We start from the raw sequence: 14949 nt of genomic DNA, 5'->3' as shown, positions 1-14949 counted from the left end.
GGCCGCGCGGGGGGCGGGCGGCGGGCGGGGCGGAGCGGGGCACGGCGGGAGCGGCGGGTCCCGCCCGGCCTCCCCCGCCCTGCCAGGGGCGATCCCGGCTTCCCGCGCCGGGAGCGGCCGCAGGCGGGGCGCCGCTGCCGTTGCCCGGGAGCGGCAGCCCCGCGGCCCGCGATGAGAGGCACCGACTGGTGCCGGAGCTCGGCGGGGGCCGCCCTGGTCCTGGCCACGTCCAGCGATGCCGAGCACCCCGCCGAGAGCGTGGCGGACGGGTGAGGGCCGGGCGGGGGCGCGGGCGGCGGGAGCGGCTCCTCCCGCACGGAGCCCGCCGGGGCTGGCCCGGCTCGGCCCTTCGCCCTCACGCTGGGGTGGACGAAACGGCGCGGGGCCCGCCGCCATTGCGCGCCCCTGTGGGGCCGCCCGGGTGCAGAGCCTGCCCGGCGAGGTGGGAATGCCGCCAGAGAGCTGCCCCTCCTTATACAGGGCACTGCTGACGGTACCCCAAATAAAAATGCCTCCCCCGTCCCTTTCCCCTCCTCCTTTTCATCCTTCTCCTTCCCTTCTTCACCGTCCCCCTGTTTTTCTACCCTTCCTTTTCTACCCTCCCCCTTCCTTTCCCCTCTATATTTTTCTGTGATAAATTTCATTTAAGATGGTTATAGATGGAAAGCTGCGGCTGAGTGTTTTGTCCTGTTCTCTCTGCAGAAGTTCCAAAACATTTTGGACGACGACAGGCATGTTCCCACAGGAATTGATTATTGGTTTTCCCAAATGTGTAAAAATCAGCAAAGTTGCCATCCAGTGTTACTTGGGTAAGACTTTGTGTCTTGCAGTAGGTAATATGTGCTATGTTAAAATGTCTGTCTGTGCCTTAATAAAAGTTCCCACAGTAGTGTCCTTGTCTGTATGTAGCCACTTTTAAGAGATTCATAAACATTTAACTTCACATAAAGGTTTAATTTTGCATAACGATTCATTTTCACAGAGCAATCATCCTTCATATCCACAATCCCCATAGCTTAGAGAAAAAATAAATTAGTTAGTGCTCTGAAAGTGTTTTGTGATTGTAAAGTGATGGAATAAATATCAGTATCAATAAAGACTCAGAACTTGTGTTGATATTTTGAATTGGTATATATTTTAGTGCGGACCTTAAGGATTGAAAGAAGCACATCTAAAGACCCTGTTGGTTTTGAACAGTGTGTTGAAAAAGGTAAGACTGAGTTTGTGGGGTTTTGTGGGAGCAGTGTTGGTGTTTTTCAGCGAATCCCTGTAACCCCTTATCTATTTATTGAGTAAAGTGTGGGGTGATGATTGTTTTATTAGACATTAATGCAACAGTCACGTTTGAGTGAATTTTGTTAACACTGCTGGTCTCTGGAGCAGTTTGGAGAGTAAAATGCTGTATAAGGGCTAAAAGCACTACTTGTGCACTTTATGTTCCAAAAATTAAAAACAGGCTTACATAGTATAATAGAGTGCCATTTCCTGCATTGTTTGGCTTGGGGATTGGCTTTTTTTAGTGCCTCTTGGGTGACTTTTTTTAACACTGTAATGAGGGGGATATATATACACACACACTGGGATATTGCAAAAAAGTATTCTCTTAAATCACCTGTAAAAATAAAAAAGAACAGTGTCTATATGCAGTGTAAATTCATTGTCCTTAAACTCACTTGAACTCTACTCTGAGTCCAGTGAAAACTTCACTGCATTGTACATTATTCTTCATTATTTACCTTAAAATATATTTTCTAGATTTGCAGCACAGAGAAGGGCAGCTCCAAATGGAAGAATTTCCAGTGAGTATTTAAAGTGCACATCAGTAGTGTTCATGAAATGGGATGTCTGGACTAAGTGGGGAGAAACCATAAAAAAACAAACATGTATTTATTTACAATTATTGCTCAGCTGGTGTTAAAGAGAAGAATTTGTAGATTTTGGTGTGAAATTGCACTTCCCAGCTGCTCCTCTGTAGATTGTGCTGTGAAATTGCACCTGCCTAGTGCTCCTAACGAGGTGCAAGGGCCCTTTCCAGAAGTGTGGCAATCTTCCCTCCTTCACTTCCTGCCTTTAAGGCTGCAGAATTCAGGAGGTGATGGGATTTTTTTGAGTTGCAGGTCAAAGAACTCGATTTATGTGCAGTTCAAAAAATGGACACTGAAAGATCCAGATCCTTGTGGTTTAACAAACTTCTGCAAATATGGTTGGGGAGTTTTGTTACTACGGAGAATGCAATAACATTATTTTTATTCCTCCTGCAGCTTCCTGAGTTCCAAGCCACTTACTTGCGTTTCATCATCAAATCTGCCTTTGATCATTTTGTGTCAGTGCACCGGGTGATGGCAGAGGGCACAGCAGAGAACACTTGAGCCCAGCTTAAATTTGGGCCTCCACTTTTATTTTTTTATAAGGAAGTTACATTTTGATAGCTGCACTGCAGAGAATGTTTATTATTAGCACCCTGTATTAAAGTGGTTTTTGAAGGTAAATGGATGTGGTATGTATTCCCTGCTGGTTTAATGTATGGAATAGAATCGGAGAATATGGAATCATTTAGGTTGGAAAAGACTTTTAGGATGATCAAGTCCAACCACAACACAGTGCAGTTGTTAATTGTAGTAACAGCTTTTTCATTTTGTTACCTAAACTGTCAGCCTAGGACACCTGAACATAACTGAGTCCATTTAAGGTAGTATATTTATGTCAGGCTTACATAATACATTAATTAAAACTCAATTTCCTATAAAATGTTTCCCTTGCACTCTGAATTAAATAGAAAAAAAAGTGTGAGCTACTTAAGTGGGATGTATTACTTCCTACTGTCAAACAAGTCCTTCAAAAGTCCTTAAATTGGTACGTTTCTGCTCAGCTCAAACTCAGAGATTATTAGAATGAATATAAATATCTGCTAATGCTTAGAAATAACCTGGGGGAGAGAGGCAGGGCAGGAAGGGAAATAATCTGAAGTCAAATGAAGTGTTTTGATAAACTTTTAATAATTGTAGATCAACCCCTTGTTTCTATAAATATTTTCTAGAATCAGGTCACAGCCGCCAGTGCTTTAAGCTGGGACCATCATAACAAATATTCATGGAAACAGATGTTGATTGAGATTGTCTTGCTCAGAAGCCTCCTGAAGTCACTGAAAGGGAACATTTTATATACATAAGTGCAATGTGTATATTAATGTGAAATCAGTTGCTTTGCATGCTAGTGGACTCTTGCAAATGTCACCACCCTGAAGTTCATCCTGCAGGAAATTCCTTACAAGTGTGAATGTTGGTATCCAGAGCTCAATGGACCCAGCTCCCACATTACTGCATGTGGGATAAGAGTAGTAAGTTACTATTCTTGAACTTCTTTATCCAAATAGTTTTTGCTTCGAAGTCCTCTTCCTTTTCTATTTCAGTTTTTCCAGGATGGCACGTATTTCCTGGGGGTGGTAATTCCAAGGCCCCACTCCTCCCTGCAAGGGCAATAAAATGACACAGTGATGCTCAAGCAGAGCAGAAATCCTTCAGAGCACAGCAGCTGCACCAGAACTGTGGGCAGGTGTGCCTTGGGCTCCCTTTCCACTGGAGCCATCCCTGGGAGATGGTTACACACTGGTTACACCCTGCTGTGTCACTCAGTCTGGATCCTGGAGGTGGGAAGTGTTCCTGGATTTCACAGCTTAGATGTACCTCAGGTTACTAGTGAGCCAAAAGATAAATATTTGAGCAAGACTGAGGTGTACATCAAATATGTACATTATAAAGGCCCAGACTGGTTTTGCTGCATTTTCATTTCTCTCCACATTTACAGTGCATTGTGAAATGTTTCGCTCTCAAACAGAACAAAATACTGTTACATGTAAAGTAGTCTCAAGTCACCTTGAAATTTAAAATTCTCTGTACACTGTGCTGATTATTGGTGCTGATGTTTTTTACCTTGTAGATGACCTTCCCTCCCTGCAGCATGTAGAGTCGCTCTGGCAGCGCAGCGTATTTTGAGCTGCTCAGGTTCTCCATAGTGTCCAAAACCACTGGACACAGAGGGTGATTTTTCTGAAGAAGTTGTGCTGCAATTTTTCGATCTTCAAGGCTTCTGTGATTTTTAATAATGACATTGTTTTTAAAAGCCCATCCATCTAAAACAAATGAGGAAGGGATTTAGCAGTGAAGGTTTTGAATAGGTGCAAAGCTGGACATGTACTGTGTGTCATACCCCAAAACTGGGTTAAAAGAATCTTACAGTTTATTCCTAACATCAAAACTTGCCATGAAATGAAAGCCCTCCTTAAGTTATGGCAGCACTAGAGCTTTCTATTAAGTGGCCCCAAGATCTGGGGGTTTTTCCCCTCATCAAACTGTATTTTCTTGCCCTGGATTCAGAAATATTTGATGGATTTTAGCTGAAATTTTCCCACATAGATCTACCCTAGAAAGACACCAGGTGGGGAACATGTATTGGGTAAGGTTTGTCAGTGTTGTTCATTTTGCTTGATTGTACTCATTAAGCCTATAAACCAAAATTACAGGTCTGTGAGAAGTGAAATGTGAGCCAGGCCATGCCTTTGTTTATCAGAACTATGCAAACAAACACTTGCACACAACTCTTCCCAATAAAGCAGAAACTAGTGAAAGGGTTTGATGACTGACTTAGTCATTATCTGATTCTGAGTTGCTGAAAATGACACTTTGCTAGAAAACTATAAATGTTAGGTTTTAGAAAAACATTTAATCCTGGGGTAAAGCCAGTGGCATTGTGTTACTTAGAATCCAGTGCAGATTAACAAGTGTGGTTTGTTTGCTTGCTAAATTTTTCAAATTGGAGTCTGCATCCTGTTCTTGGAAAATATTAAAAACTTTTTTTTTTCTGTCAACACATATTGTACATCTTACTTTTGTTTTATGAATTATCTTTTCTTCCTCTTTCCAAAAAGAGCTGTATAACATTGAGAGGCAATTGTTAAAACGTGTCCTTCACATGAGTGTAAAGTCAGAAGTGTAAGTAGAATCTCAGGAGAATTAGGGACACAAAGTGGTGCCTAGATGTGGTGTTGCCACTTGATTTGAAGATTTCTGTGCTGATTGCAGCCCCCTCCTTTGCTAGCACACTTTTTTTTTCCCCTAAAGGAAGTGACAGGTTTGTAGCTGTGGTGTTTGTACTGTACCTACTGCATGAGCTTCCTCAATGTAGATGATAAGGAAATCTGCTATTGAGCTGAAATCTTTGATAAGCTGGTTGAACTCATCAAATTTCAGCATAAATGAAGGTCAGGTGCAGCTTCCAAAGTTCAGGATTAAAGGTCGGTTATCTGGGGAAAGAAAAAAGAAGTTCTGTGGTTAAGGAGGAAGGACAGAATTAAATACACTGAACTGAGCCTCTGGTGCAGGGATTCCTGGACAGCACTAAGTCACTTCATAAACTTCTCCTAGATCAGTAAAATCAGCAGCAGAACCTCTTTATCTCTGCAAAGCAGCCATAAAGGTGTTTTTCCTAGCCTGGCCCTGTCTGTGCTGCATCCAGCAAGGAGTTTACCTGAGGGAGCCCTGCCCAGTACAGGCAGGAGGCACCCTGCAGTCACACAGCTTCTCTTTGCCTCAGCACAAGAGCCAATTAGCAAGCTACCAACATTTTTGGGATAGGGTGCTGATCCAAAATGGGCATCTCAGCCTCCCTGAGATCCTTAGTATGGAGCAACTTCAAAAATACTAACCATGGCCTTCTGCAAGGTTATCCAGGGACAGTGGTTCAGGGCTGGGCATTGAGGACAGAGTCCCAGTGCCTTTTCATGTCCAGATTTTTTTAGATGTGTCAGTTCAAGTTGAGGGGAAACTGCAGACTTTTCAGTCATGCATCACAGGCTTTCAATGTATTTCTGCAATTTCCTGTCCAAACAGAACTCTGGTTATATATTATTATTAAACTAACCTTACACTGGCAAAAGTATCTGCAGTTGCTTACAAATTAACACAGTGTTGTGTTTATGTTGGCATCTGTTTGCAAGGCCTTGATTTAAGAGAGCTTGCAGGATTTTTAAGCACCTCTTTTAGTCTGGTTATGCTGAATTCCATTAAATTTGTCCACGACCTTTCTGGCATGGCTTAACTTAAAAGCTGCTGCTAACCATAGATCCACATCCTAAAGAATTAAATAACAGTGGTACCTTCCTGTAGATACTGTGTTTCTCTTCTATAAATTTGCAGCCCATTTTCTACATAAATATCTATATATAATTAGGGATGCAGAGTGAGAGAAGGATGTAATCCCTCCCGTGGGGATGGAGGCTGCAGCTTAATGATTAATTCCACGTTCTGCTGAGATCTCAGTGGGAGGCAGCGGACAAAGTACAAAGCAGCTACTTCTGCTTTATTCCCAGCCACTTTAGATCTGGAAAAACCCACTGTGTGCTTTCTAGGCTTTAGGCTAGCTGAGGGAGCTGGTGTGGAATTTTCTGTATGGACAGGGAATGACAGCCAACACTCAGGAATCATTGCACGTGTTTCAGTTCTGGGCCTTCTCTCCCTGAAACAAATTATTACCTTGGTTTTCAGCAAAAAGTGTTTCCAGGCAGAGCCAGCTCTTGCAAAAGCTCAGTGGTGTGAAGGGATAGCATAGACAGGGTGATAAATGCAGGTTATTTTTGACAATCAAGAAGCAGCTGGAGTAAATGTGCTGCATCTTCTCCAGCAGGTGGGTGCTGGTGGTCTGCACATGATGCACTCCAGTGCCAGCTGCCCGTCCCTGCTCCCTCAGCAGCATCTCCTCATTTATGCTCTCAGCAATTACTGAAATTACCAACTCAATTACTGACCTTTCATGAAATCCAGGAGGTGACAAACTTCCCCTCCGAGGGTCACCACGGGCGTGTTGGGAGCAGGGTGTCCCTCGTAGGCTTCATCCTCCAGCCTCTTCCACTTCACCTTCAGCACAAACTGCAAATACTTGAAGCTGAAAAAAGTGGGGCCCCAGTTTTCATAGGTGAACTTCGGATTCCTGTTCATTCTGCTCTTTTCGCCCATCTTCAGGATGTATCTTTTCATGGCATTGGGGAACAGTATCATCAGTGTTTTGCCCACCACAACAGACAGAGTAACCTGCAGAAGGATCAGGATTTTCTGCAGCAGTACCCTGATGCCCGACATGGTGGTGGAGAGGTCTGCTGAGCACAATGCGAGGCAGGGGCAAAGGTAGAGGTAGAGGGTGAGGGGGAGGGAAAACATCCACGTGTTTTATTGAGTTTTTGCCTTACCTTGCACACTGTGCTGCCCCTGCCCTTCAGCCCCTGGGTGAGCAAGGATCCTGTCAGCATTGCTCCCTCCGGCTGCACCAAGGGCATCCAGTGCAGCCAGGGTGGGGCTGTGCTGCTCACTGCAGGGATGTGAGGCTTATCCACAGATGTGGGCTGTGCTGTACAAATGAGGGCAGCTGGATCAGGCTGTTCTCCCTGAATCCCACAATATAGACTAAGGTGCTGATGCTTGAGGCCTTGGGGTGATGCAGATGCTGTGCAAACAGTGCCCTGTTCCGACTGCTCTGGGGCTCTGTTGCATTCCAGGATTTGGCATTTTGGGGCTGAAGAACTAAAAAAAAAAACCTAAAAAAAGTATATATATTTATATATATATTTATATATAATGTTATATATTAATATATATGCTCCAGTATATATAATGTCCAGCTAGTCCCCAGCACAGGAAGGACATGGATCTCTTGGAGCGAGGCCTCAAGAGGATACCAAGATCAGAGATCAGAGGGATGTTGTGAGAGTTGGGACTGTTCAGCCTGGAGAAGAGAAGGCTTTGTGGTGACCTGACTTTGGCCTTCCAGCACCTGAAGGGAGACAAGACAAATGGAGAGAGGCCATTGAGAAAGGCAGCAGTGACAGGACAAGGGGGAATGGCTGCAAACCATCAGAGGGCAGGTTTAGAGTAGGTACGAAGAAATTCTCTCCTGTGCGGGTGGTGAGACCCTGGCACAAGGTGCCCAGAGAAGCTGTGGCTGCACCATCCCTGGGAGTGTCCCAGGCCAGGCTGGACGGGCTGGGACCAACCCGTTCTGGTGGGAGGTGTCCGTGCCATGGCAAGGAGCTAAAATGAGAGGAGCTTTAATGTTCCTTCCAACCCGAACCGTTCTGTGTTTCTCTGGTAAAACTCTCATTTACCAGAACACGCAGTGTACGTCTGTAACAGCTGTACAAGGGCACAATCACGCACAGCCCCGCTATGTTCCCTCACAGACAGCAGCCGCCACCGCGCTCGGGCTGCCGCGGGCCCTTTAAGGGGGCGGGCGGGCACGCACGCGGAAGCGCCGCGCGGGCTCTGATTGGTCAGTGCCAGTTGCGTCACCGGCGGGGCTGTTGCTCCCAGAGGGGCGGGGGCAGAGGGGCTCAGCGGCGCCGCTGATTGGCCGGGGTCGCGCGGCGGTGGCGGCGCCTTTAAGGGAGCGGAGCGGTGGCTGCGGCGGTGCCGAGGTGTGTGGGGTGCCCGGCCCGGGGCCCGGGCGGGTGCGGGGCTCGGGGGGCGCATCCGCGGGGCACAGCAGCGCTGACACAGGGCGGGGACCGCACCCGCCCCAGCCCCAGCGCCACCCTGTCCTCTTGCAGGAGGGTCGAGCCCCGGGGAGCTGATCCTCGTCCCGGCGGATGAATGGCGACGGCGGACGACCTCAAATTCCAAGGTAAAGGCGATGTGGCAGGTGCGGACGCGGGGCTGGGCCCGGCTGGGGGAGCCGTCAGGAGCTGGAGGCTCTGGGAGCGTCCCTGAGCGTTCGTGGAATAAAAACGTCCTGGGAGTGTTGTTTGTGCGATCAGGATGCGGTCAGGGATCCAGAGTTTTCTGAGATGGAATTGTGCTGCTGGCCAGATAAAAAATGTAACCGGTGTTGACGGAAGTCGTGGACTGAAATCCTTTGCGGTAGCGACAGCTGGAAGGGGGCAGAGCACTCTGTAACTTGCAGAAGGCCCCGGTTTCAGACTTCTTTAATTCTTCATTAAAAATTTCACGTCAGTTTTTGGAGAATATTAAAAGTACCCGTTTCTCTAGGAGGCAGCTCTCCCTTGCCCTGCAGAGACCTGCTGGCCCTGGGCCGGGGCTGTTGGCAGGGCAGGAAGGCAGGCTCCAGTCCTGCCTGTGTCACATCCTGCAGGCAGACTGGCAGGAAAAGCAAACTCACACTTTATCCACTGACTAAATGTTCAGTTTGACCCGTGTCAGTTTGGACTTTAGGAAACAGATCATACCCAACGTGCCTAAACTAGTGGTTAGTCTGTCTCAGGGTTTTTATGCGTTTATTTGAGCCATGAGAACAAAAATTTTAGTGTCTTGATCATCACCTGTCTTGTAATGTACTTATTTGCAGAGTTTGACGATGCAGCTAATTTGCTTGCAGCAAATCCTGATGCCACCACCATAAGCATCGACGAGCCAGTCGAAATCCCCAAGAATCAGCACAGCCACCTGCAGGAGCCAGGGAGGGAAGAGGATGATGAGTTATTGGGCACTGATGACTCCGATAAAACAGAGGTAATGCTCTCACCGCTGTGGTGGAGGCCTGTGAGAAAGATGGAGAGAGACTTCTTCTTACAAGAGCATGTAGAGAACAGGACAAGGGGGATGGGTTGAGACTAAAAGAGAAGATGTTTAGATTGGTTATGGGAAGAAGTTCTCTCCTGTGAGGGTGGTGAGGTGTTGGCACAGGTTGCCTAGAGAAGCTGTGCGTGTCCCACCCATGGAAGTGTTTAAGGCCAGTCTTGGAGCAACCTGGGATCGTGGAAGGTGTCCCTGCCCATGGCAGGGGGGTGGAGTGAGATGATCTTTAAGGTCCCTTCAATCACAGGCCGTTCTGTGGTTCTGACAGCAGAAGGAACTTGTCGTGGTGGTGAGGGTGTGTGTTCCAGATGATGTGGCAGCAGGCAGTAGCAGGCTGCTCTTTACAACTCAGGCCGTGGTTCTGCCTGCAGGGAGATAAGAGACTGGCTGTCTGCAGCTGTTGGAGGGGAAGAGGGAAACCATTACATAATCCTGCCCTGTTGTGTTTGTTTTCAGTTTGGGTAACAAAATCATGTGACTACTGTGTAAATGAGTTAGTAATGCATAAATTGTGTGCTTGTAACGCTTTCCATGTTGCCTTTCCCACCATCCAGCTGCTTGCAGGACAGAAGAAAAGTGCCCCTTTCTGGACTTTTGAGTACTACCAGACCTTCTTCGATGTGGACACATACCAGGTTAATACTCTGCTCCAGAGGAGAACTGTTGTCTGAATTATGCCTTATCCACTGAGGTTTTTTTTCCTTCTTGCACTGTCAGTCAGACAAATCCTTATGTTTCTTAGGTCCTGGACAGAATCAAAGGATCAGTGTTCCCAGTCCCTGGGAAGAACTTTGTAAGGCTGTATATCCGCAGCAATCCCGACCTTTATGGTAGGTGTGAGGTGGGAGAAGTTACTTCTGTGCTAAATATTTTGAGTCTGTATTACATTTTACTTGCTGGTCTAGAAAGCAAGACAGCAGAGGAGGTGCTATTGATTTTTTTTTTTTTTTTCCTTTTAAGGTCCATTTTGGATATGTGCTACACTCGTGTTCACCATTGCTGTTAGTGGCAATCTCTCAAATTTCTTCATCCATCTGGGCAAACCAACGTACCACTACGTGCCTGAGTTTAGAAAAGGTTTGTAAGTAGTCATTTGTGGGGTTAGTTTTTTTGGTGGGTGTTTTTTTGTTTTGTTTTTTGGTGTATTTTTTTAATGTGCAAATGAAGTAATATCAAACCAGGTCATGGCTTTGATTTAACACTTTAGTCTTTTGATTGATTGGTGTTTTTAAATTTTTAGACATGTGAAAGAAGCCTTTAAAATGGGCTGTGACTGGCAGAACCCTGTTTCTTCAGAACATAGGCTAGTTTCAGGGATTTAGAAGAGCAAGCAGGAGTAATTAGTTATTTTCCAGCCTTAGTGGATGTCTCCTTGTACAGAGAGTGAAAGCCCAGCACTGGGCACTCTGGTGCTTTGGTGGGGGCCTTCCTGGATCTGTGGCCTCCCAGGAACCAGCAGGCCTAGGGCAGAAAATTACCAGATCAGATTATCACTGACATCACCTACTTGAAGTGCTGGCAGAGTACTGGGTGTAAACTAGATATAAATGCAAAGTCCTCAGTTTATTAATAATTCAAACTTCATCTTTTGGAAGCATCTTCACAGGTAGCTTTCTCGTTTTCATGCTGAATGCTTCTACACCTTTGATTCTGGCAGGATTCAAAGTAGAACATGAAACCCTTTGTTGTGTTTCCAGTGTCCATAGCAGCTACAACGATTTATGCATATGCTTGGCTTGTTCCCCTCGCTCTCTGGGGATTCCTGATGTGGAGGAACAGTAAAGTCATGAACATTGTCTCCTACTCCTTCCTGGAGATAGTGTGTGTGTATGGCTACTCCCTCTTCGTTTACATTCCCACAGCGGTACGTATGGCTGAGTGCCCCTCTCACTGTCCTGCCTGAGAAAGTTTGCTGTTTCTTATAATATTGGTGATATTTGTTGAAATTTTGGAGACTGGGAAAATCTTTTGCTCTTTTTCTTGAGGCTTGTCTAGTGTAAAGGTGTCTTGTGGGTGCTGAAAAAGCCCAGGACACATCATTTCCCCAGAGGCAGCCAAACCAAGCAAGGTGCTGCTGGTGAGCCTGGCAGGCAGCCTTGGGAATCAGGATGTTTGTGTCCCCAGGGAACAGATGCTACAAGGACAAGTTTCCCTGGCTGGGGACAGTGTGATGGTGTTCTTGGATGAGGGAAGAGATGAGGATCTGACTCCATGTTTCAGAAGGCTTGATTTATTATTTTTTGATATATATTACATTAAAACTATACTAAAAGAGTAGAAGAAAGGATTTCATCAGAAGGCTAGCTAAGAATAGAATAGCAAAGAATGATAACAAAGGTTTGTGGCTCGGGCTCTGTGTCCAAGCCAGCTGACTGTGATTGGCCATTAAACATACAAGATGGGCCAATCACAGATGCACCTGTTGCATTCCACAGCAGCAGATAATCAATGTTTACATTTTGTTCCTGAGGCCTCTCAGCTTCTCAGGAGTTAAAATCCTAAGGAAAGGATTTTCCATAAAAGATGTCTGCAACAGGACAGGCCTTGGAGGGAGTGGCATAACTTGGGGTTCACCTGTGTTGTGTCTGGGAGTGAAGCTCATCACTGCTCTTACCCTTTCCTCCAGTAAGAGATGTGTCAGATTTAGGCACGAGTTCATTTGTGCACAAACAGAAGTGACAGTGGTGTCACAGAACACACAGCCTCTCTGCCAGCCTCTTGCAAGCCTTCTGCTGCCTTTTGCAGATCTTGTGGATCATCCCCCAGAAGGTGGTGCGCTGGGTGCTGATGGTGTTCTCGCTGTGCCTCTCGGGCTCCGTGCTGGTGATGACCTTCTGGCCCGCCGTCCGCGACGACAACCGCCGCGTCGCCGTGGCCACCGTGGCCACCATCCTGCTGCTGCACGCCCTGCTGGCTGTTGGATGCTTGGTGGGACACTGCCAGTCCTTTTCCCTGATCTCTCCTTTCCTAGGACAGGTGGTGTTATGGGACAGGGAAGGAAGGATTGGCTGGTTACAGGAGAGAACCTCTGTGGTGGTGTTCGCAGGGGTCCCAGGACAAGGGAAGAGATGAGGATCTGACTTCATGTTTCAGAAGGCTAATTTATTATTTTCTGATATATATTATATTAAAACTATACTGTAGAAGAAAGAATTTCATCAGAAGGCTAGAAAGGAATGATAATAAAATCTTGTGACTGCTCACAGCCTCGACACAGGTGGCTGTCATTCGTCATCAAGTAAAAACAATTTCACATGCTGGGTAAACAGTTCTCCAGATCACATTCCAAAGCAGCAAAACATGGAGAAGCTGAAGTTGCTCAGCTTCTCAGGAGAAAAGATCCTGGCAAAAGGATTTTTCATAAAATATGCAACAAACCTCCAATGTAAAAATTGAAGTTATTTTAAATGTAGCAAAAATTGATGTCAGTGTGACCTGGACAGTGCTGGTAATAAATTCAATAATCAATTATGGAGTCATAGAATATCTCCAATTTGGAGGGTACCCATCAGGATCATTGAGTCCAATTCATCATAGTACCAGCAAAGCCTTAATCTTTATAGTATCCAGTTGCACTCTATTCCAATGAGTACTATGCTTAGTCCTTTAGAAGGATTAAATGTTCACTATGAAGTGTGGGCTTAGGAGTTTTAGCAGATTTGTTTTCATACACAAGTAAGTGTTAGAAAACAAAAAATCCTGAGGCCACTGAAATACAGAATGAACACTTCAATTATTTGTTTCCTTATTGCAGTGGGTAGAAGAGTGTCACCAGGCCTCAGTTTCCACAGCTTCCAGAGTAGATGGATCTGTGTATCTGTGTTTGATGGGTGTGGAAAGAAAGAGCTTGGATGAGGCAGCACTGTATGTTTCTCTCTAAATAATTTTTTTTCTCTGATAATGTAGGCATACTTTTTTGATGCCCCTGAACTGGAGATTTCTGCGCCTATTATTCCTGCACCTATTATTCCTGCTCACAATGGAACAACAGTAATAACAAAGAGTCACTAAATAAGGTGAGAACCCTGTCTACACTTCCTTTTTCTGCAGTCATCACAGACATCCTGAAACTTTTCCCCATCACTGTGGTTGAATGGAAAGGGATTTAACAGACTAATTTTGCTAAATAGGGTCTATATATAAATAAAATTTATTAACCCTTTACAAAAACTCCAAAGCATTTATTTGAATTTTAAGTGAAACTTAAGCAATAAACTGTTAGACTCCAGTTTTTCTTTCCTTTTAATACAAAAAGCAGATTGGGTTTTTCCCCCCTTGATGTTTGAGACAGTGTTTCAGAGCAGCAGCCCTGTGTGGGGACATCTGTGTAGGCTCTGGGCAGGGCTGACTCAGAGCTGAGCCATCCATCCCTCTGCACTGCATTCCTTCTCTGGGATGGCTTTGAGCATTTGCTTCCTGGCATCCAGGACTGCTGCCAGCAGCAGATGACATTTGAATTCTGTTGGATAATTCTCTGGAGGAGGTCCAGGAACAGCCTAATAGCCAGGCCACTCCAAGTACACCAGCCACAAGTGCGATTGTGAAAACCTGGATATTTTTTGAATAGAAGCTATATTAGATGTAAGATAAATAATATGAAAAATAGCCAAATGTGCCCAGTGAAAGGCACATTAAAAATTACACAATCCAGTCATGCAAGTCAATTTTAGTGGCTTTTTCTCCTGCAAAATCAGTTTTTTCATTCCAGATGCCTAATAAGAATCAATATGACAGTAATGGATTTTAGTATTGAGACTTAAATATGTGCCCTATTGTGTCCTCTGGTGAGGAGCTGAAATATTCACTGGAGTTATTTGTTTCTTTCAGATGACAGCACCAGTTTCTCCATCTAGACAGTAGTTCTATTTTAGATTATTTTTTCACTGAAGACCTTGGAAATGTCAAGGACAAGGGATGCATTTTGCAGCAGGATGGACAGCGATGTCCCATGGACATACGGACATCTCCATGTTCCAGGGGGAGAGTGAACCAGTGATCCCTGTCTAGAGCAGAAAGGAGTTGCTTTTGTTTGGTTGGGATTATTTTATGTTTTGTTTTCGCTTTTTGGGGGGGTTGTTTTGTTTTTCTTTAATTCTATCCTCGCCCCACTGTTTTGCTTCTGAATAAAGCCTTCTGAAGGCGATGTGATTTGTACTTTTTGTGCACAAAGCATCTTAACGCTCTGGAGCTGTGGGGAGGGTTTGGTCCAAGGCCTGGTGTTGTGACAGGACTGGACCTCCTTTGAGGTGGGTCTGTGCCGCCAATGAGGCTTTCAAAGTGTAAATAAACAGACGTAACGTGAGCTACTGTGACAATTCCTTTCCTCGCCGCCCGGGCTGCATTCTGTCCCCTTAGACACAGAGGAGGCCTCAGG

The 14949-nt window shown here is 45.6% G+C and overlaps 3 protein-coding genes across 5 annotated transcripts; 2 read left to right on the top strand and 1 right to left on the bottom strand.

The window, feature by feature from the left end:
• Positions 1 to 58: 58 nt before the first annotated feature.
• Positions 59 to 4864, top strand: IFT25 (intraflagellar transport 25). Its single transcript, XM_064720142.1, has 5 exons — positions 59 to 269; positions 703 to 809; positions 1142 to 1210; positions 1756 to 1799; positions 2262 to 4864. Exons 1-5 carry the CDS (start codon positions 172 to 174, stop codon positions 2367 to 2369), a joined length of 426 nt encoding a protein of 141 aa, XP_064576212.1. The 5' UTR covers positions 59 to 171; the 3' UTR covers positions 2370 to 4864.
• On the bottom strand, positions 2975 to 7179 carry DIO1 (iodothyronine deiodinase 1). The gene is made up of 4 exons (XM_064720141.1): positions 6800 to 7179; positions 5156 to 5299; positions 3930 to 4129; positions 2975 to 3466 (listed from the first exon to the last, which is right to left on the bottom strand). Exons 1-4 carry the CDS (start codon positions 7128 to 7130, stop codon positions 3401 to 3403), a joined length of 741 nt encoding a protein of 246 aa, XP_064576211.1. The 5' UTR covers positions 7131 to 7179; the 3' UTR covers positions 2975 to 3400.
• A 1187-nt stretch (positions 7180 to 8366) lies between these two features.
• YIPF1 (Yip1 domain family member 1) lies at positions 8367 to 14877 on the top strand. 3 transcript variants are annotated; one of them, XM_064720165.1, is made up of 10 exons: positions 8367 to 8458; positions 8591 to 8664; positions 9376 to 9509; positions 10130 to 10210; positions 10318 to 10405; positions 10536 to 10652; positions 11273 to 11439; positions 12321 to 12503; positions 13482 to 13591; positions 14403 to 14877. In XM_064720165.1, the coding sequence occupies exons 2-9, from the start codon at positions 8634 to 8636 to the stop codon at positions 13584 to 13586; spliced, it is 906 nt and encodes a 301-aa protein (XP_064576235.1). In that variant the 5' UTR covers positions 8367 to 8458; positions 8591 to 8633; the 3' UTR covers positions 13587 to 13591; positions 14403 to 14877. The 3 variants fall into 3 exon arrangements, with proteins under 3 accessions (XP_064576235.1, XP_064576234.1, XP_064576233.1); XM_064720164.1 differs by having other exon boundaries at positions 9346 to 9509; XM_064720163.1 differs by lacking the exon at positions 8367 to 8458 and having other exon boundaries at positions 8498 to 8664; positions 9346 to 9509.
• Positions 14878 to 14949: the final 72 nt, after the last annotated feature.

The sequence above is a fragment of the Zonotrichia leucophrys genome, chromosome 8 (genome assembly GCF_028769735.1).
Source record: "Zonotrichia leucophrys gambelii isolate GWCS_2022_RI chromosome 8, RI_Zleu_2.0, whole genome shotgun sequence".
Classification (NCBI taxonomy): Eukaryota; Metazoa; Chordata; class Aves; order Passeriformes; family Passerellidae; genus Zonotrichia; species Zonotrichia leucophrys.
Note: the sequence above shows the minus strand (reverse complement) of the source record. Positions and strands in the feature narration are given on the sequence as shown.